Source organism: Symphalangus syndactylus, chromosome 12 (genome assembly GCF_028878055.3).
Source record: "Symphalangus syndactylus isolate Jambi chromosome 12, NHGRI_mSymSyn1-v2.1_pri, whole genome shotgun sequence".
In the NCBI taxonomy this organism is placed as follows: Eukaryota; Metazoa; Chordata; class Mammalia; order Primates; family Hylobatidae; genus Symphalangus; species Symphalangus syndactylus.
Genome location: NC_072441.2, coordinates 95,828,084 through 95,843,113, shown reverse-complemented (window position 1 = coordinate 95,843,113; position 15,030 = coordinate 95,828,084). Strand labels below are relative to the sequence as shown.

The window sequence follows — 15,030 nt, the reverse complement described above, 5'->3', positions numbered from 1 at the left end:
AACATCACAGAGGCGCATAAAGTAAAACCTCTCCTCCCACCCCCAACAAATAGGTAACTGTTTACACTTTGGAGTGTATCCTTGCAGGCTTTTTGCTCTGCAATTATACATCTAATATATAAGCTATTGCTTTTATTTTTCACAGAAATTAAAATTTTTATTTAAGTCATTTAAGGACTACATGGGCAAGGGCCCATCAAGCTTATCCTGAATGACTCAGTAAACAGGTAGCAGAAACCCAATTTGATTTCTGTTTCTAAGCCCATGGCTTCGGCCAAATGTCCAGCTCTGTTCCCAAGTTTAATAAACAAACATTTACTGGCAGACATTGAGTGATGTTCCTGAGCTTTCTGCTTTGCGTTCCGCCTCATTCTTCCTCCACTCTGCCATTTCAGATCATTAAGGCTTACCTAGACTATTCGCTATACCACCACCTGGATGGCTACCAAGGTGTGTGGTTCAAATATGAAGTCATGGCCATGGAGCATATCTTCAACCTCCCCCTGAAAGGCGAGGGCATTGAAATCGTGGCACACGTGGCCGAGACACTGGTCTTCAACAAACTCATAATGGGACACCTGGATTTGGCCATTGAGTTAGGTAAGGGCTGGCTGGGCAAGATGGGACATGAGGATACAAGGAATGCCCCAGAATATACTGCAATTGTTTTCTTCCCAGGCTCCCGAGCTCTTCAAATGTGGGCACTGCTCCAGAATCCCAACCGACACTATCTGTCCCTCTGCAGACTTAGCAGATGTCTCCTTTTGAACAGCAGGTATTTATCTTAAAGCATTTTCCAAAATTAGGGGGAGGAGGCCATATTATTGAGTATCCTGGGTTCAACTTTAGCCTGGTCATAGGGTGGGGAAGGGAGTAGAGTTTGCAGTAAGAAAATGTAACTGATAATCGTCATCCTTTTTTCTTTTCTCAGAGTCTTGCTCTGTCTCCTAGGCTGGAGTGCAGTAGTGCGATCTCGGCTCACTGCAACCTCTGCCTTCCGGGTTTAAGCAATTCTCCTCCCTCAGCCTCCCACGTAGTTGGGATTACAGGCACGTGCCACCACACCCAGCTAATTTTTGTATTTTTTAGTAGAGAGGGGGTTTCACCCTGTTGGCCAGGCTGGTCTTGAACTCCTGACCTCAAGTGACCCACCCACCTCAGCCTCCCAGAGTGCTGGGATTACAGGCATGAGCCACCGCGCCAGGCCTTGTCTTTTTTTTTTTAAAAAAAAAAACAGAATTCTTTGCCATGCATCATCTCTAATCTGGTTGCTCTGGCCAGTGATCAGAGGGTAGTCAGACAGTCATCCCAGCTGTGGGAATCAGGCCTCCACTTCTGTCAGGTGGAGACAAAGGGAAAAGTATTCCAGGGAGGCAAATGGCCAGAGAATAGCAACCAGGACTAGAAGTCAAGGCCAATTTGCTCTGACTCTGGTCACCCTGATATAGAGGACCCAGGAAAGAACAATTTGAAAAAAGAGCCAATCTGAGATTGAGGCTTTAGTCCTGGATAGGGGTGTGTTTGAAGTCTGTTTAAGAGGTATATTTGGTTCTGAATTACTGAGAAGGACCAAGACTAGACCAGGAAGGGACTTTACTGAACCTCATCCTATCCACTGCTTTTTTTATTCAATAGCTTTGGGGGTATAAATGGTTTTCGGTTACGTAGATGAATTTTATAGAGGTGAATTCTGAGATTTTAGTGCACCTGTCACCCAAGCAGTGTACACATACCCAACATGTAGTCTTTTATTCCTCACTTCCCTCCTCCCCTCCCCTCCGAGTCCCCAAAGTCCATTATATCCACTGCTTTTCTTTTCTTTTTTTTTTTTTTTTGAGACGGAGTTTCGCTCTTTTGCCCAGGCTGGAGTGCAGTGGTGTGATATCGGCTCACCGCAACCTCCACCTTCCGGTTTCAAGCGATTCTCCTGCCTCAGCCTCCCAAGTAGCTGGGATTACAGGCGCCCACTACCATGCCCAGCTAATTTTTGTATTTTTAGTAGAGATGGGGTTTCACCATGTTGGCCAGGCTGGTCTCGAACTCCTGACCTCGTGATCCGCCCACCTCAGCCTCCCAAAGTGCTGGGATTACAATATCCACTGCTTTTTAATGGTCACTACCTTTTCTTTTCTATAGATACCCGCAATTGATCCAGGTGCTGGGGCAGCTGTGGGAGCTTTCTGTAACACAGGAACACATCTTCAGCAAGGCATTTTTCTATTTTGTCTGCTTGGACATCCTGCTTTATTCTGGTAAGTGTGGGTTTGGAATGTAAAAGAACTTGGGGGTGTGACACCTGTGCTGGTGTGGTGTGACAGCTCTCAGGTTGGGGCTTTGGGACCACTAGGTTTCTGGCTGGGTGGACTTACAGGGCAGGGATGGAGAGAGGCTGGTTGTGTGAGCTGAAGCACTGTCTAGCAGGTGCTGAGATTGTGAAGGCACGGCAAGAAGGAGAATTAAGTCTGAAGGAACCCGATGGATATGAGCTGCCAGTTAAACTGTCAGAGGCCAGGCGTGGTGGCTCACGCCTATAATCCCAGCACTTTGGGAGGCCGAGGCGGGCGGATCACGAGGTCAGGAGATCGAGACCATCCTGGCTAACGTGGTGAAACCCTGTCTCTACTAAAAATACAAAAAATTAGCCGGGCGTAGTGGCGGGCGCCTGTAGTCCCAGCTACTCAGGAGGCTGAGGCAGGAGAATGGTGTGAATCCGGGAGGCAGAGCTTGCAGTGAGCCAAGATCGTGCCACTGCACTCCAGCCTGGGTGACAAAGCAAGACTCTGTCTCAAAAACAAAAAAAAAAAAAAAAAAGAAACTGTCAGATCAATTTGCACCTAAGTGATAGTGGCTGACTGTCTTACTATGTGCCTTTTACTAGGGGTTTTTAACTTTTAGCAGGTTGTACTTAGAGACTTCATGCTTTAGAAGTCTAGATTTAGAAGACTAGATTGCTTGAGGTGAGAGTTCCAGGCTGGTAGCTATTGGTGATTTGGAAAATTAGTTACTTCCTGATAACCTTCAAGTGACACCAAGTAGGTCCCTTGAAGTGTACACACTAAACCACAGGAACCAACCTGGGAATTGTTTTCCCCACATGTGATCTTGAAAGGGGATACAGACATTGCCATCAACAAAGGAAGCATGTGTGGGGAGACAGAGAAGTCCTAGGCTGCACTAAGGCCAGGAAGGATTAGTTTAAACCCCACACCTGCCTGGTCTGTACTGTGGAACTGTAGTATATATCCATAACACTCCCCAATAGGTAGGACTCAGCAAACACAGGGCAATCCAGTCATGAGGTTGTTGCAATCCACGGGACCCTTTGGATTCATAAATAATCAGAGGCAACTCTCCCTGCAGTGGGAAATTCAACTGAGAGCGACTGGGCTAGAAAAATGATCACCCACACCTACCAATAACTCTCACCCATTCCTCTCTCTTAGGTTTTGTTTATAGAACATTTGAAGAATGTTTGGAATTCATATACCAATACAAAGACAACAGAATCCTCAAGTTCCAGAGTGGACTCCTCCTGGGACTTTATTCCTCTGTAGCTATCTGGTAACAATGTGTGGCATATCACTAAATTCCCAAAGTGAAAATGTTGGATCCCAAGGAAGAGTTCTTGAAAAATCTTTTAGAAAGTATTGATAATTTATACCTGAGACAGCTTAAAGCTGTCAGAGGATATTTACACTGAGAGACATGTTAGGGATCAACTAGTTCATCCCCCTTGGCCAAGGACAGAAAAGTAAAGTTGTCTCAATTACATTCCATGCAATAAACATTTATTGCAAACATATCATGTTGTGGTGATACAGGGATAAATAAGAAAAGATTGCTTTCTTCAGAGGGGTGCTGGGGTTTGAGGAAGACTAATGAATAGCACCACTTGCCCACCCGGCACCTGGCCATATCTAATCACATGGATTGATAAAGCCAATGTTGGAAGACATGGCTTGTATCTTCACGAAAGCGGGCTTCGTAATATTGAGCCCTGGAATAGACGTAACCCATTCAGCAGCAGGCAGTTCTGGAAAACTGTAGGTCTACTCACATGGAGACAGACCTCTTGTAGCAGAGAGATCAGTATCACACTCCCTGTTGGCTTCACTGGCTCTCAAGATAGAGAGAGACACGGACGGAGTTATACTTGCCCAATTCCTCTCCCAAATCACCAGCAAGATCTCTCCTTATCATTGAAGGGGCAAGTGAAGCAGGGAAAGAGTTCTGGTGCTTTGCACCAAATAGAGGCCCCTCACATGGAAGGAAATTTCAGGAGTGAGGAAGAAGCATTCTCCCCGCAACCCATTAACTCATTAAGCCTAAGGCTCAATTCCTTTAACCTACTAGGTTTTTAACTCAGTTAAGCATGTAGTTATTATGGTCATACCCTTAAGGAAGGAGATGAATGCTAAGGTTCTAAAATGGGTCAGAACAGAACATTCATTAAATTATTTCCATGACTATCCCCAAGACTGAAAATCATCCCCTATTATTTTATTTCCTATCTTAATTAAATTATATGCAACCATATGGTCTATCAGAGGTTTGTGATGAGACTAAATGACAATATGAAGACATTCCTATATAAAATGCTACAAGTTAGAACAGCTTCAAATTTGAATAGAAATCCACCCCTTCCTTCTTTCTGAGACAGTCTTGCTGTGTCACCCAGTTGGAGTCCCGTGGTGCGATCACGGATCACTGCAGCCTCGCCTTCCCAGGCTCAAGTGATCCAAACACCTCAGCTTCCTGAGTAGCTGGAGTTGCAGGCACATACCACCATGCCTGGCTAATTTTAATTTTTTGTAGAGATAGGATGTCGTGATGTTGCCCAGGCTGGTCTCCAACTCCTGGGCTCAGGTGATCTGTCTACCTCAGCCTTCCCAAATGCTGGGATTACAGGCATGAGCCACTGCACCTGGCAAGAAATCCCCTCTTATTATAAAACTAATGAGGAGAAATTAAAATCCAAAAATTAATTACTCTTGCCAATTAAAGTTCAAAATCAAATAACTTACCAATGTGAGTTAAAGGTTAAGGAATCTAAAGTCCAGAAATCATCCAAATTTATTTTTCTTGTCTATCTCAGCAGGAGAGTTTTTTAAACAGCTGTGTCCTAGGCCAATGCTGCTCAGACTTTAGTGGGCATAAAAATCATCTGGAGAGCTTGTTAACTCAGAGATGCCACACCCCCAGAGCCTGTATGATTCCGTAGACCTGGACTGAACCAGAGAACCTGCATTAATGAGAACCCAGGTGATACTGATGATGCCAGTCTGTGGACCACATTTTGAGCAGTACTGGCCTAAATCATCTCTCTTTGGTATTGGAACAACTTCTTCAAGCCCCAGAATCTACAGCTCCAAGTGTCTGATCTCCCTCACTCTTTAATTTAAAAAGCCAAAGTGGCCGGGCGCGGTGGCTCAGCCTGTAATCCCAGCACTTTGGGAGGCTGAGGTGGGTGGATCACCTGAGGTCAGGAGTTCGAGACCAGCCTAGCCAACATGGTGAAACCCCGTCTCTGCTTAAAATACAAAAAATTAGCTGGGCGTGGTGGTACACACCTGTAATCCCAGCTACTTGGGAGGCTGAGGCAGGAGAATCACTTGAACCCAGGAGGCAGAGGTTACAGTAAGCCAAGATCGTGCCATTGCACTCCAGACTAGGGGACAAGAGCAAGACTTCGTCTCAAAAAAAAAGCCAAAGCCAAAGAGTTCAATGGTGGCTAATATTACCTGAGTGTTTCCAAGGATTCTATTCATCTCAAGTCATCAAAAAAATTTATTATTTCCTTGCTCTGTATCACATAATTTCCTGCTTTTTTAGGGAGTGTGAAGCAGGGGTAGGCAGGAGACTACACACTTCCAGAGACCCAGGTAAAGGAAGCTGCACATCCAGAGACCCATTTCAGAAAGCCAGCCTATTCCTAATGGGTGATACTGATTTTTCTTATTCTCTTGTGGTAATGCAGGTATGCCAGACTTCAGGAATGGGACAATTTTTACAAATTTTCCAATAGAGCTAAAAATCTCCTGCCAAGAAGAACCATGACACTTATTTACTATGACGGAATATCTAGGTACATGGAGGGGCAAGTTCTTCACTTTCAAAAACAAATCAAGGAACAGTCAGAGAATGCCCAAGCCAGTGGGGAGGAGCTACTCAAGGTGAGGCCTATTCTCCAGTTTCCAGTATAAAATACACCTTAAATGGATCTCTACTTCCTGTGCTAATTATTTTCTCATTATAGAATTCATATATTTTTAATAATAGATGTTTTTGAAGGCACTTTCCCAAAGTAAGAAAGAAAATATAAACCTTACTACTCAGAGATAAGTACTTTTTGTATATTGAGATCCCACTTTTCAAGTATTTTTCTGTGTGTGCATGCACATTTCTCTATTTTGTAATTTGCTATTAAATATATTATGAATAATTTCCTGTCATTAAATTGTTTTTCACATCATGATTTAAAAGGAAGCATGGTACTTTATCTTACAGATATACGATTGTATGGCCTAATTATTCTTGGATAGAACTTTTCTGTATGATTTTATTGCTATTGCTGTGATGAAGCATCCTGGTAGACGAAGCATTCCACACGACAATTTTAAAAATTCGAATATGTATTAAGCGTATTAATACAAGAGTGCTGGGGTGCAAGAGTGAGCAAATTAAACACCTCCAAGAGTTTACAACCTGGCATGGGCAAGCCCCCTAAAAGAATAAAGGGCTAAATCTCCGGTGTTGGGTTGACACGTTTGCCTTGTTCTTGTAAACACTGAGCACAGGTGTATTAGTTTTCTATTGCTCTGTCACTCATTACCACAAAGTTAACAGCTTAAAACAACGCCCACTTCTTAACAGAGCCTCACTCTGTCACCCAGGCTGGAGTGCAGTGGCGCAATCTCGACTCACTGCAACCTCCGCCTCCCGGGTTCAAACAATTCTCGTACCTCAGCCTCCCAAGTAGCTGAGATTACAGGCACGTGCCACCATGCCTGGCTAATTTTTGTATTTTTAGTAGAGATGGGGGTTTCACCACATTAGCCAGGCTGGTCTTGAACTCTTGACCTCAAGTGATCCACCCACCTCAGCCTTCCAAAGTGCTGGGATTACAGGTGTGAGCCACCATGCCAAGGCCAAAACAACACCCACTTCTTAACTCACAGTTTGGCGAGTCTAAAGCCTGGGTGGTCTGGTCTGGGATCTCTGCTTAGGAGATGTATTTACATAAGTAGACATAATTGAACACATTGTTGCTGTTGTTATTTTGAACAAACTGTCATCTGTTAGAATAAGAAAAGGAAAATTTTTATTTTACCTCCACTTACTCCTTCTTCAATGCTTTCTTTCTTTATGTAGATCTAAGTTTCTGAACTACATATTTTCCTTCTCTCTAAAGAATTTCTTTAACATTTCTTGCAAGTCAGGGCTATTAGCAACAACTTCCTTCAATTTTAGTTTGAGAAGTCTTTATTTTGTCTTCGATTTTGAAGGATAATTTCACTGGGTAAAGAATTCTAGGGATTTTTTTCCTGTCAACAGGTCATGGCACTGTCTTCTTGCTTGCATGGTTTCTAAGGAAAAATGAAAGGCAATTCTTTTGTTGTTGTTGTTCCTCTATAGAAGTCCCTTGGGCTTCTTTAAAAATTTTTTGTTTTTCTCTTTTTTTTTGAAATGGAGTCTCACTTTGTCACCCAGGCTGGAGTGCAGTGGCGTGATCTTGACTCACTGCAACCTCCACCCTCTGGGTTCAAGCAATTCTCCTGCCACAGCCTCCTGAGTAGCTGGGATTACAGGCGCCCGCCAATATGCCTAACTAATTTTTGTATTTTTAGTAGAGACACGGTTTCACCATGTTGGCCAGTCTGGTCTTGAACTCCTGACCTCAAGTGACCTGCCCACCTCTGCCTCCCAAAGTGCTGGGATTACAGGTGTGAGCCACCGTGCCCGACCTAAAATTTTTTATCTTTGATTTTCTGTAGTTTACAAATTATATGCCTATGTGTTGGGGTTTGGGGGCATATATCCTACGTGGTGTTCTGTGAGCTTCCTGGATCTGTGGTTTGGTGTTTGACCTTAATTCAGAAAAAATTTCAGTCTTTCTTGCTTCAAATATTTCTGATGTTACTTTCCTCTTTCTTCTCCTTCTGATATTTCTATTATGCATCTAGTATACCTTTTGTACTTATCCTACAATCCCTGGATATTCTGTTCTGGTTTTTCTTTTCTAGTCTTTATTCTCTTAGCTTTTCAGTTTTGTAGGTTTCTATTGATATGGCCTTGAACTCAGAGATTATTTCCTCAGCTGGGTCATGTCTGCTAATAAGCCTGTCAAAGGCATTCTTCATTTCTCTTACAGTGTTTTTGATCTCTAGCATTTATTTTTTGTTCTTAGGGTTTCCATCTCTCTGCTTATATTGCTCTTACATGCTCTCTACTTTATTCATTAGAGCTTTTACCATACTAATCATAGTTATTTTAAATTCCCAGTCTGATAATTTCAACATCCCTGTCATGTCTGGTTCTGACTTGTGTTTTCAAACTGTGTTTTTGCCTTTTAGTATGCCTTGTAATTTTTCTTGATAGCCAGATATGATGTACCAAGTAAAAAGACTTTGTCTAAATAAGTCTTTAGTAATGTGATGGTAAGGTGTGAGGAGAGGGAAAGCATTCTACAGTCCTATGATTAGGTCTCAGTCTTTTAGTGAGCCTATTCCTCTGGACTAAGAACTTCACAAGTGCTTTTCAGTCCCCTCTTCCTTAGGTGGGATATAATGGCTAGAGCTGGGTTTAGTTGGGTATTCCTCTTCCCCAAGATCAGTTAGGCTCTAATAAAAACCCTGGAGGTTAGGCTCTGGTTACATAGTTTCTCCTGAGGGCACACCTTGTTTAGAAAAACGGAGTACTCTGGCATATTTCAAAATGGTTCCTTTTCCTCTTCCTCTGCTGAAAGAATGAGAGATTTTTTTTCCTCCAATATTTACTGAGAGATCCTGGTTGAGCTTCTGGAGGTAAAACACACAGAACTGTGGGGGCTCACCTGAAGGTGTTTGGGGTTTTTTTTTTTTTGTCTAATTTTTGTTGTTGTTGTTGGATACAGAGTCTCACTCCGTCGCTCAGGCTGGAGTGCAATGGCGCGATCTCGGCTCACTGCAACCTCCATCTCCTATGTTCAAGTGATTCTCGTGCCTCAGCCTCCCGAGTAGCTGGGATTACAGGCACCTGCCATCATGCCTGGCTAATTTTTGTATTTTCATAGAGATGGGGTCTCACCATGTTGGCCAGGCTGGTCCTGAACTCCTGACCTCAGGTGATCCGACCACCTCGGCCTCCCAAAGTGCTGGGATTACAGGTGTGAGCCACCACGTGTGGCCTAATTTTTTTTACTGTGATCCAAATACACATAGCATAAAACTTAACATCTTAATCATGTTTAAGTATGCACTTCAGTGGTATTAAATACATTTATAATGTTATGTATCCATGTCTGCCCTCCATCTCCATAACTCTCTTCATCTTGTAAAACAGAAACTCTATACCCAGTAAGTGTATGTTTGTTAGATTTAGTTGGCTTATTGTGTTGTCTAAGTCCTCTATGTCTTATCTTTTGTATAATTGTTCTATCCATTATTGACTGTTAGTGAAGTCTCCAACTACTATTATACAACTGTCTATTTCTACCTTTAATTTTGTCAGTTTTTGCTTCATATATATTGACAATCTTATTATTAGATGCATAAATGTTTATAATTGTTATATTTTTATTTTAAAAATATAATTATAAAACAAATGTTTATAATTGTTACATATATTTTGCTGTATTTAAATTTTTATTAATATATAATATTATTCTTTGCCTCTTTTAAGTTTCTTTCTGATTTAAAGTTTATTTTGTCTGACATTAGTATAGCCACGCTTATTCTCTTTGGGTTACTATTTGTATAAAGTATCCTTTTCTATCTTTTCACTCTCCATTTATTTGTGTCTTTGCATCTAAAGTGAGTCTCTTTTAGTATGTAATTAGATCATGTTTTTAAAAAATCCATTCTGCCAACTTGTTTTTTTGTTGAGAGTTTAATTCAATTACATTTAAAGTAATTACTGATAAAGAGGGACTTGTGTGTATCATTTTGCTATTTGTTTTCAATATGCCTTACAGCTTTTTCATTCCTCATTTACTGAACTTATTATTTTGCATTTAATTTTTCATAGTAGAACATTTAAGTTCTTTCCTCATTTTCTTTTGTATATATTCTATAGCTATTTTCCTTATGGTTACCATGAGGATTACATTTAGCATCCTAAAGTTAACTTCAGTAATGCACAAAGAACTCCACTCCTTTAATAGCTTCCCACCCCTTTCAGTTGTTGATGTCACAGAATTACATTTTTATACAGTATATGCCCCAAAAATAATATGAATAATTATTTTAAATGATTAGTCTCTTCAATTATGTAGAAAACAAAATGTGGAGTTACAACCCAAAGTTACAATAATACTAGCTTTTGGGTTACTAAATTTTAAAAACGTATTAATCTCTTAAAAATGTAGAAAACAAAACAAGTTACAAACTATTATTACAATAACACTTAATTGTCCATGTATTTACCTTTGTTGATATCTTTATTTCTTCTTAGAGCTTTGACTGTCCTTTCATTTTACCCTACAGGGCTCCTTTAGGTGTTTCTTTTCTTTCTTTCTTTTTTTTTCTTTCTTTTTTTTAAGGCATGGGCATTTTTTGGAAGAAAGTCCTGGTGGTAATTAACTTTGTTTTTGATTGTCTGGGAATGTCTTAATTTCTCCCTTATCTTTGAAGGACACTTTTGCTGAATAGAAGACTCTTGGTTGACAGGGTTTTTTTCTTTTAACATTTTGAATATATTGGCCCACTGCCTTCTGACCTCTAAATTTTCTGATGAGAAATCTGCTGGTGATCTTATTGAAGATGTCTTCTATGTGATTAGTTGCTTCTCTCACTGCTTTCAAGTTTCGTGTCTTTCACTTTTCAAAAGTGATTATATTTGTCTCAGTGTGTATGTCTTTAAGTTCATCTTACTTGTTGAGCTTCTTGGATGTTTATATTCATGTCTTTTATCAAATTTGGAAAGTTTTCAACCATTATTTCTTCAAATATTCTTTCTAGTCCTTTCTCTCTCTCTTCTTCTTCAGGGACTTCCACAATGCATTTATTGGTTCACTTCTTGGTGTTCCACAAGTCCCTTAGGCTCTGTTAACTTTTCTTCAATCTTTTTTCTTTCTGTTCCTCAGACTCAATAATTTCCACTGTCATATCTTCAAGTCTGCTGCCTGTTTAACCCTGCCTTTGAATCCCTCTACTGATTTTTTTTTATTTTAGTTATTGCACTTTTCACCTCCAGAATTTCTTTTTGGTATATTTTTAGGTTTTCTGTCACTTTACTGATATTTCCATTATTTTCATACATCAATTACTTGACTTTATCCACATTTTCCTTTAGTTCTTTGATTATTTAGAGTTGTTTAAAAATCTTTGTGTAGGATATCTGCCATTAGGTCTTTTTCAGGGACAGTTTCTCTTGATATTTTTTCCCCTTTGGGATGAGTCATGCTTTCCTGTTTCTTGGTATGCCTTTTTGTTGTTGTTGAAAACTAGACCTTTGAATCTAATAATATGATAGCTCTGGATATCAAATTCTCCCTCTTCCCCAGGGTTTTCTGGGTTTTGTTGTTGTCTTTGTTTTTTATTGTTGTAGGCTGTCTCTATGCCAAGGATCAGCCTGAGGTGCAAACTTAAGGTCTTCCTAGATCTTTTCTGAGCCTGTGCCTTTCCCTAGGCATGCACAGTCACTTTCTAATTTTCCTTTTATAGGCAGTTGCTTTTGAATGTCCTAGTATTTAATGTCTGGCTGTCAAGGTGGTGGAGGGTGGGTGGAGAGAAAAATAAAGTTGGGGGAGGAAAGGGCAATAGCCCTTTAAATCCACTGGAAGTCACTTCAACTTGAGTGGGAGGGGCTTGCAATGATGGGGAGAGGTGCAACAATGACTGCCTACCTCTTTCATCAGAAGCAGCAATCGGTGATCAGAGCACAGATCCCTGATATCTCAGACAGGGTCCTTTTTGCCCACCCTTGTTCCCACAAATTGTGTGCAGGTTCTTCAGGAGCATGTGCACAATAACTGTTTGCCACAGGTTTTGAGGTTGGGGGACAGGCAGCTGTGCTAAGAGCTGAAACTGAAATTAACCTCAGTTTACCATCCAAGCCTTCCTCTGGTATTTACAAGCCTTCAGTAGACTCCAGAGTTCTAAAATAGTTACATTCTGACAGATTCTGCCAGTGTAATGATAGTCTAGGTGGGGGTACAGATAGTTGGTACTTCCTACTCTGCTGTCTCTCCAGAATCCTCTTCTCCCTAGAGTTTTTAACTCCCAGACCGGTCCACTCTGAGTTTCTAGCAATTCATCAATTACAGTTCAGGTTTTTCTAGCCTAGCACTGGTTCCCACAGTGGTTTCCACTTGTGAGTCTCCAACTGTTTGTCTCTCCAGTCTTAGGGGCAGCAGTTTGCCCCGTGTTCTCACTTCTCTTATGGATCCAAGAATAGTTGTTGATCTTCCAGTCTGTTCAGCTTTATTGACTTATTTATTTTTGAGATGGAGTCTCACTCTGTCACAAGGCTGGAGTGCAGTGGCGCGATCTCGGCTCACTGCAACCTCTGCCTCCCTGGTTCAAGCGATTCTCCTGCCTCAGCCTCCTGAGCAGCTGGGACTACAGGCACGCACCACCATGCCTGGCTAATTTTTGTATTTTTAGTAGAGATGGAGTTTCACCATGTTGGCCAGGATGGTCTTGATCTCTTGACCTTGTGATCCACCCACCTCGGCCTCCCAAAGTGCTGGGATTACAGGCGTGAGCCACTGCGCCCAGCCTGTTCAGCTTTTTACTTGTTTCTAGGACCAAGTGGTTATTTCCAAGCTCCTTACATGCAGAAATGGCCAATTTTTTTCCTAATTTTTCAACAATTAACTTGTACTGCCTTAATAATCATAATAATCAAAATAATTTTTTAAAAAAAGTTATTGCAGAGAAGTAATGATGGGATCTCTCAGGTCAATTCCTGATCTCAGTGGATCATGGGGGCTACTCCGCCTGACATTTATTATCTTATCTCCAATACCTACTGTGTGTGTCTCTATAATGTATTTTCTCACTTGATTGCTTAAATCCTTGAAATGTTCCCAAATCATCTGTGAAGGAAATAACTTACAGTCAAGGAACCCTGTTTAATTCTAATATACTGTTGTGGGTTTTTTTCTTTAGAATTTGGAGAATCTGGTGGCTCAAAATACCACTGGCCCTGTCTTTTGCCCAAGGCTCTACCACCTGATGGCTTATGTCTGTATATTAATGGGAGATGGGCAGAAATGTGGCCTCTTCCTGAACACAGCCTTGCAGCTCTCTGAAACACAGGGGAATATGCTGGAGAAATGCTGGCTGAACATGAACAAAGTATGTATCATCAGCTAGCAAACTGGGGTGGGGGATGCTCACCCACATAAAGAAGCCCGGAAGCCTACTGCCTGGTTAGGTTTCACCAGGCATGGAAGGTCTTAGTCTATCCAGGCTGCCGTTAACAAAATATCTTAGACTGGGTCATTGATAAACAATAGAAACCTACTGCTCAGTTTTGGAAGCTGGAAGTCCAAGATCAAGGCTCTGGAGATTTGCTGTCTGGTGAGGGTCCGTTCCTCACAGATGGTGCCTTTTGTTGTGTCCTCTCACGTGTCAAAAGGATGGAAAAAGAAAATTTGCTCCCTTCAGCCCTTTTATGAGGGCAGAGCCCTCATGACCTAATTACCTCCCGAAGGCCCAACTCAATACCATTACCTTGGGGGTTAATTTTCAACATATGAATTTCAGGGGATGCCAACATTCAGACCATAGCAGTCACCATAGGCCTTTCTGGATTCTTACCAGAAAGGGTGACATATCCATAGTTCAGGACTGTGAGCTTCCTCTTCCCCTTTAAGTTCTCATGGTCTCTCTCCCTCATCCAAATCCCCCTTAGCATGCCCTCTCTCTGCCCTTCTTTGTGGCCACTTTCCACTTTGTGTTACATCTGTCTGTGTGTCTTTCCTCTCCTTGAGAATGTGAACTCTTTGAAAGCAAAAACCACACTTAGTGCCTAGCACAGAGCCTTATACTCAGTTTTGTTGAATAAGTGAATGAATGTATGAGTATATATGTGTATTTAAAGAGGGCTGTGTCAGTATCCTAGTTGGGACAGCAAGATTCGTTTTTGTCTATGGGTTCACATGGTTTTGAAAGCTCAAAGACATTTTGCCTTGTTTGATATTGGACTAACCTTGATTACAAAAGTCAAGAAGCACTAATGATTTCTTTGTTCTGTTTCTTTCCTCTCAGGAATCGTGGTACTCAACCTCTGAGTTAAAAGAAGACCAATGGCTTCAGACGATCTTGAGTCTCCCATCATGGGAAAAAATTGTAGCAGGCAGGGTAAACATTCAGGATCTTCAAAAAAGCAAATTCCTGATGAGAGCTAATACCGTGGACAATCATTTCTAACATGTCAAAGAAAAAAGATTTTAATAAGCACTATGTCCTTGTGATTATCTATTATTGACCTTTCTGCATGGCTGGCCTGCTCCAGGTTCCTACATAATCTCTTCTGTTCCAGACACAGAAACAGACATGTTGATTTCTTCTCTTTCTGGAGAGCCTAAAAGGGTCAGGAGTGTCATGGTTTACTTCTTCCTAATGTTACAAAAAATTGCTTTTACCATTCATGTTGTTTTAGCTTGACCTGTTTATTTCAGCCCATGCAAAACTGTATCATATTAGAAATTATTAATCTCAAGATGGTATGACATCGTGTGTTGCAAGACATGTTTCTAGTTAGTATATTAACTGAAAATACTTATTTTTAAATGTCCAGTTGTTAAGTCTTTTGGAGGTAGCACAATATTACAAATAGCAAACATTTGTCATGGTCTACAAAGACAGAATTAGAAAAGATACA

At 41.2% G+C, this 15,030-nt stretch overlaps 1 protein-coding gene across 7 annotated transcripts in view; it reads left to right on the top strand.

Moving 5' to 3' along the window:
* Positions 1 to 14,795, top strand: part of ADCY10 (adenylate cyclase 10) — a 104,455-nt gene extending 89,660 nt beyond the window's left edge. For 6 of the 7 annotated variants that reach the window (XM_063625076.1, XM_063625077.1, XM_063625074.1 and 3 more), the window contains 7 exons: positions 396 to 600; positions 679 to 775; positions 2,137 to 2,252; positions 3,444 to 3,561; positions 5,978 to 6,173; positions 13,311 to 13,499; positions 14,415 to 14,795. In XM_063625076.1, the coding sequence (XP_063481146.1) occupies positions 396 to 600; positions 679 to 775; positions 2,137 to 2,252; positions 3,444 to 3,561; positions 5,978 to 6,173; positions 13,311 to 13,499; positions 14,415 to 14,576 (1,083 nt within the window). In that variant the 3' untranslated portion in view covers positions 14,577 to 14,795. Of the gene's footprint in view, positions 1 to 395; positions 601 to 678; positions 776 to 2,136; positions 2,253 to 3,443; positions 3,562 to 5,977; positions 6,174 to 13,310; positions 13,500 to 14,414 lie in introns of those variants that run through there. The other variant, XM_063625079.1, reaches the window with a different exon arrangement.
* Positions 14,796 to 15,030: the final 235 nt, after the last annotated feature.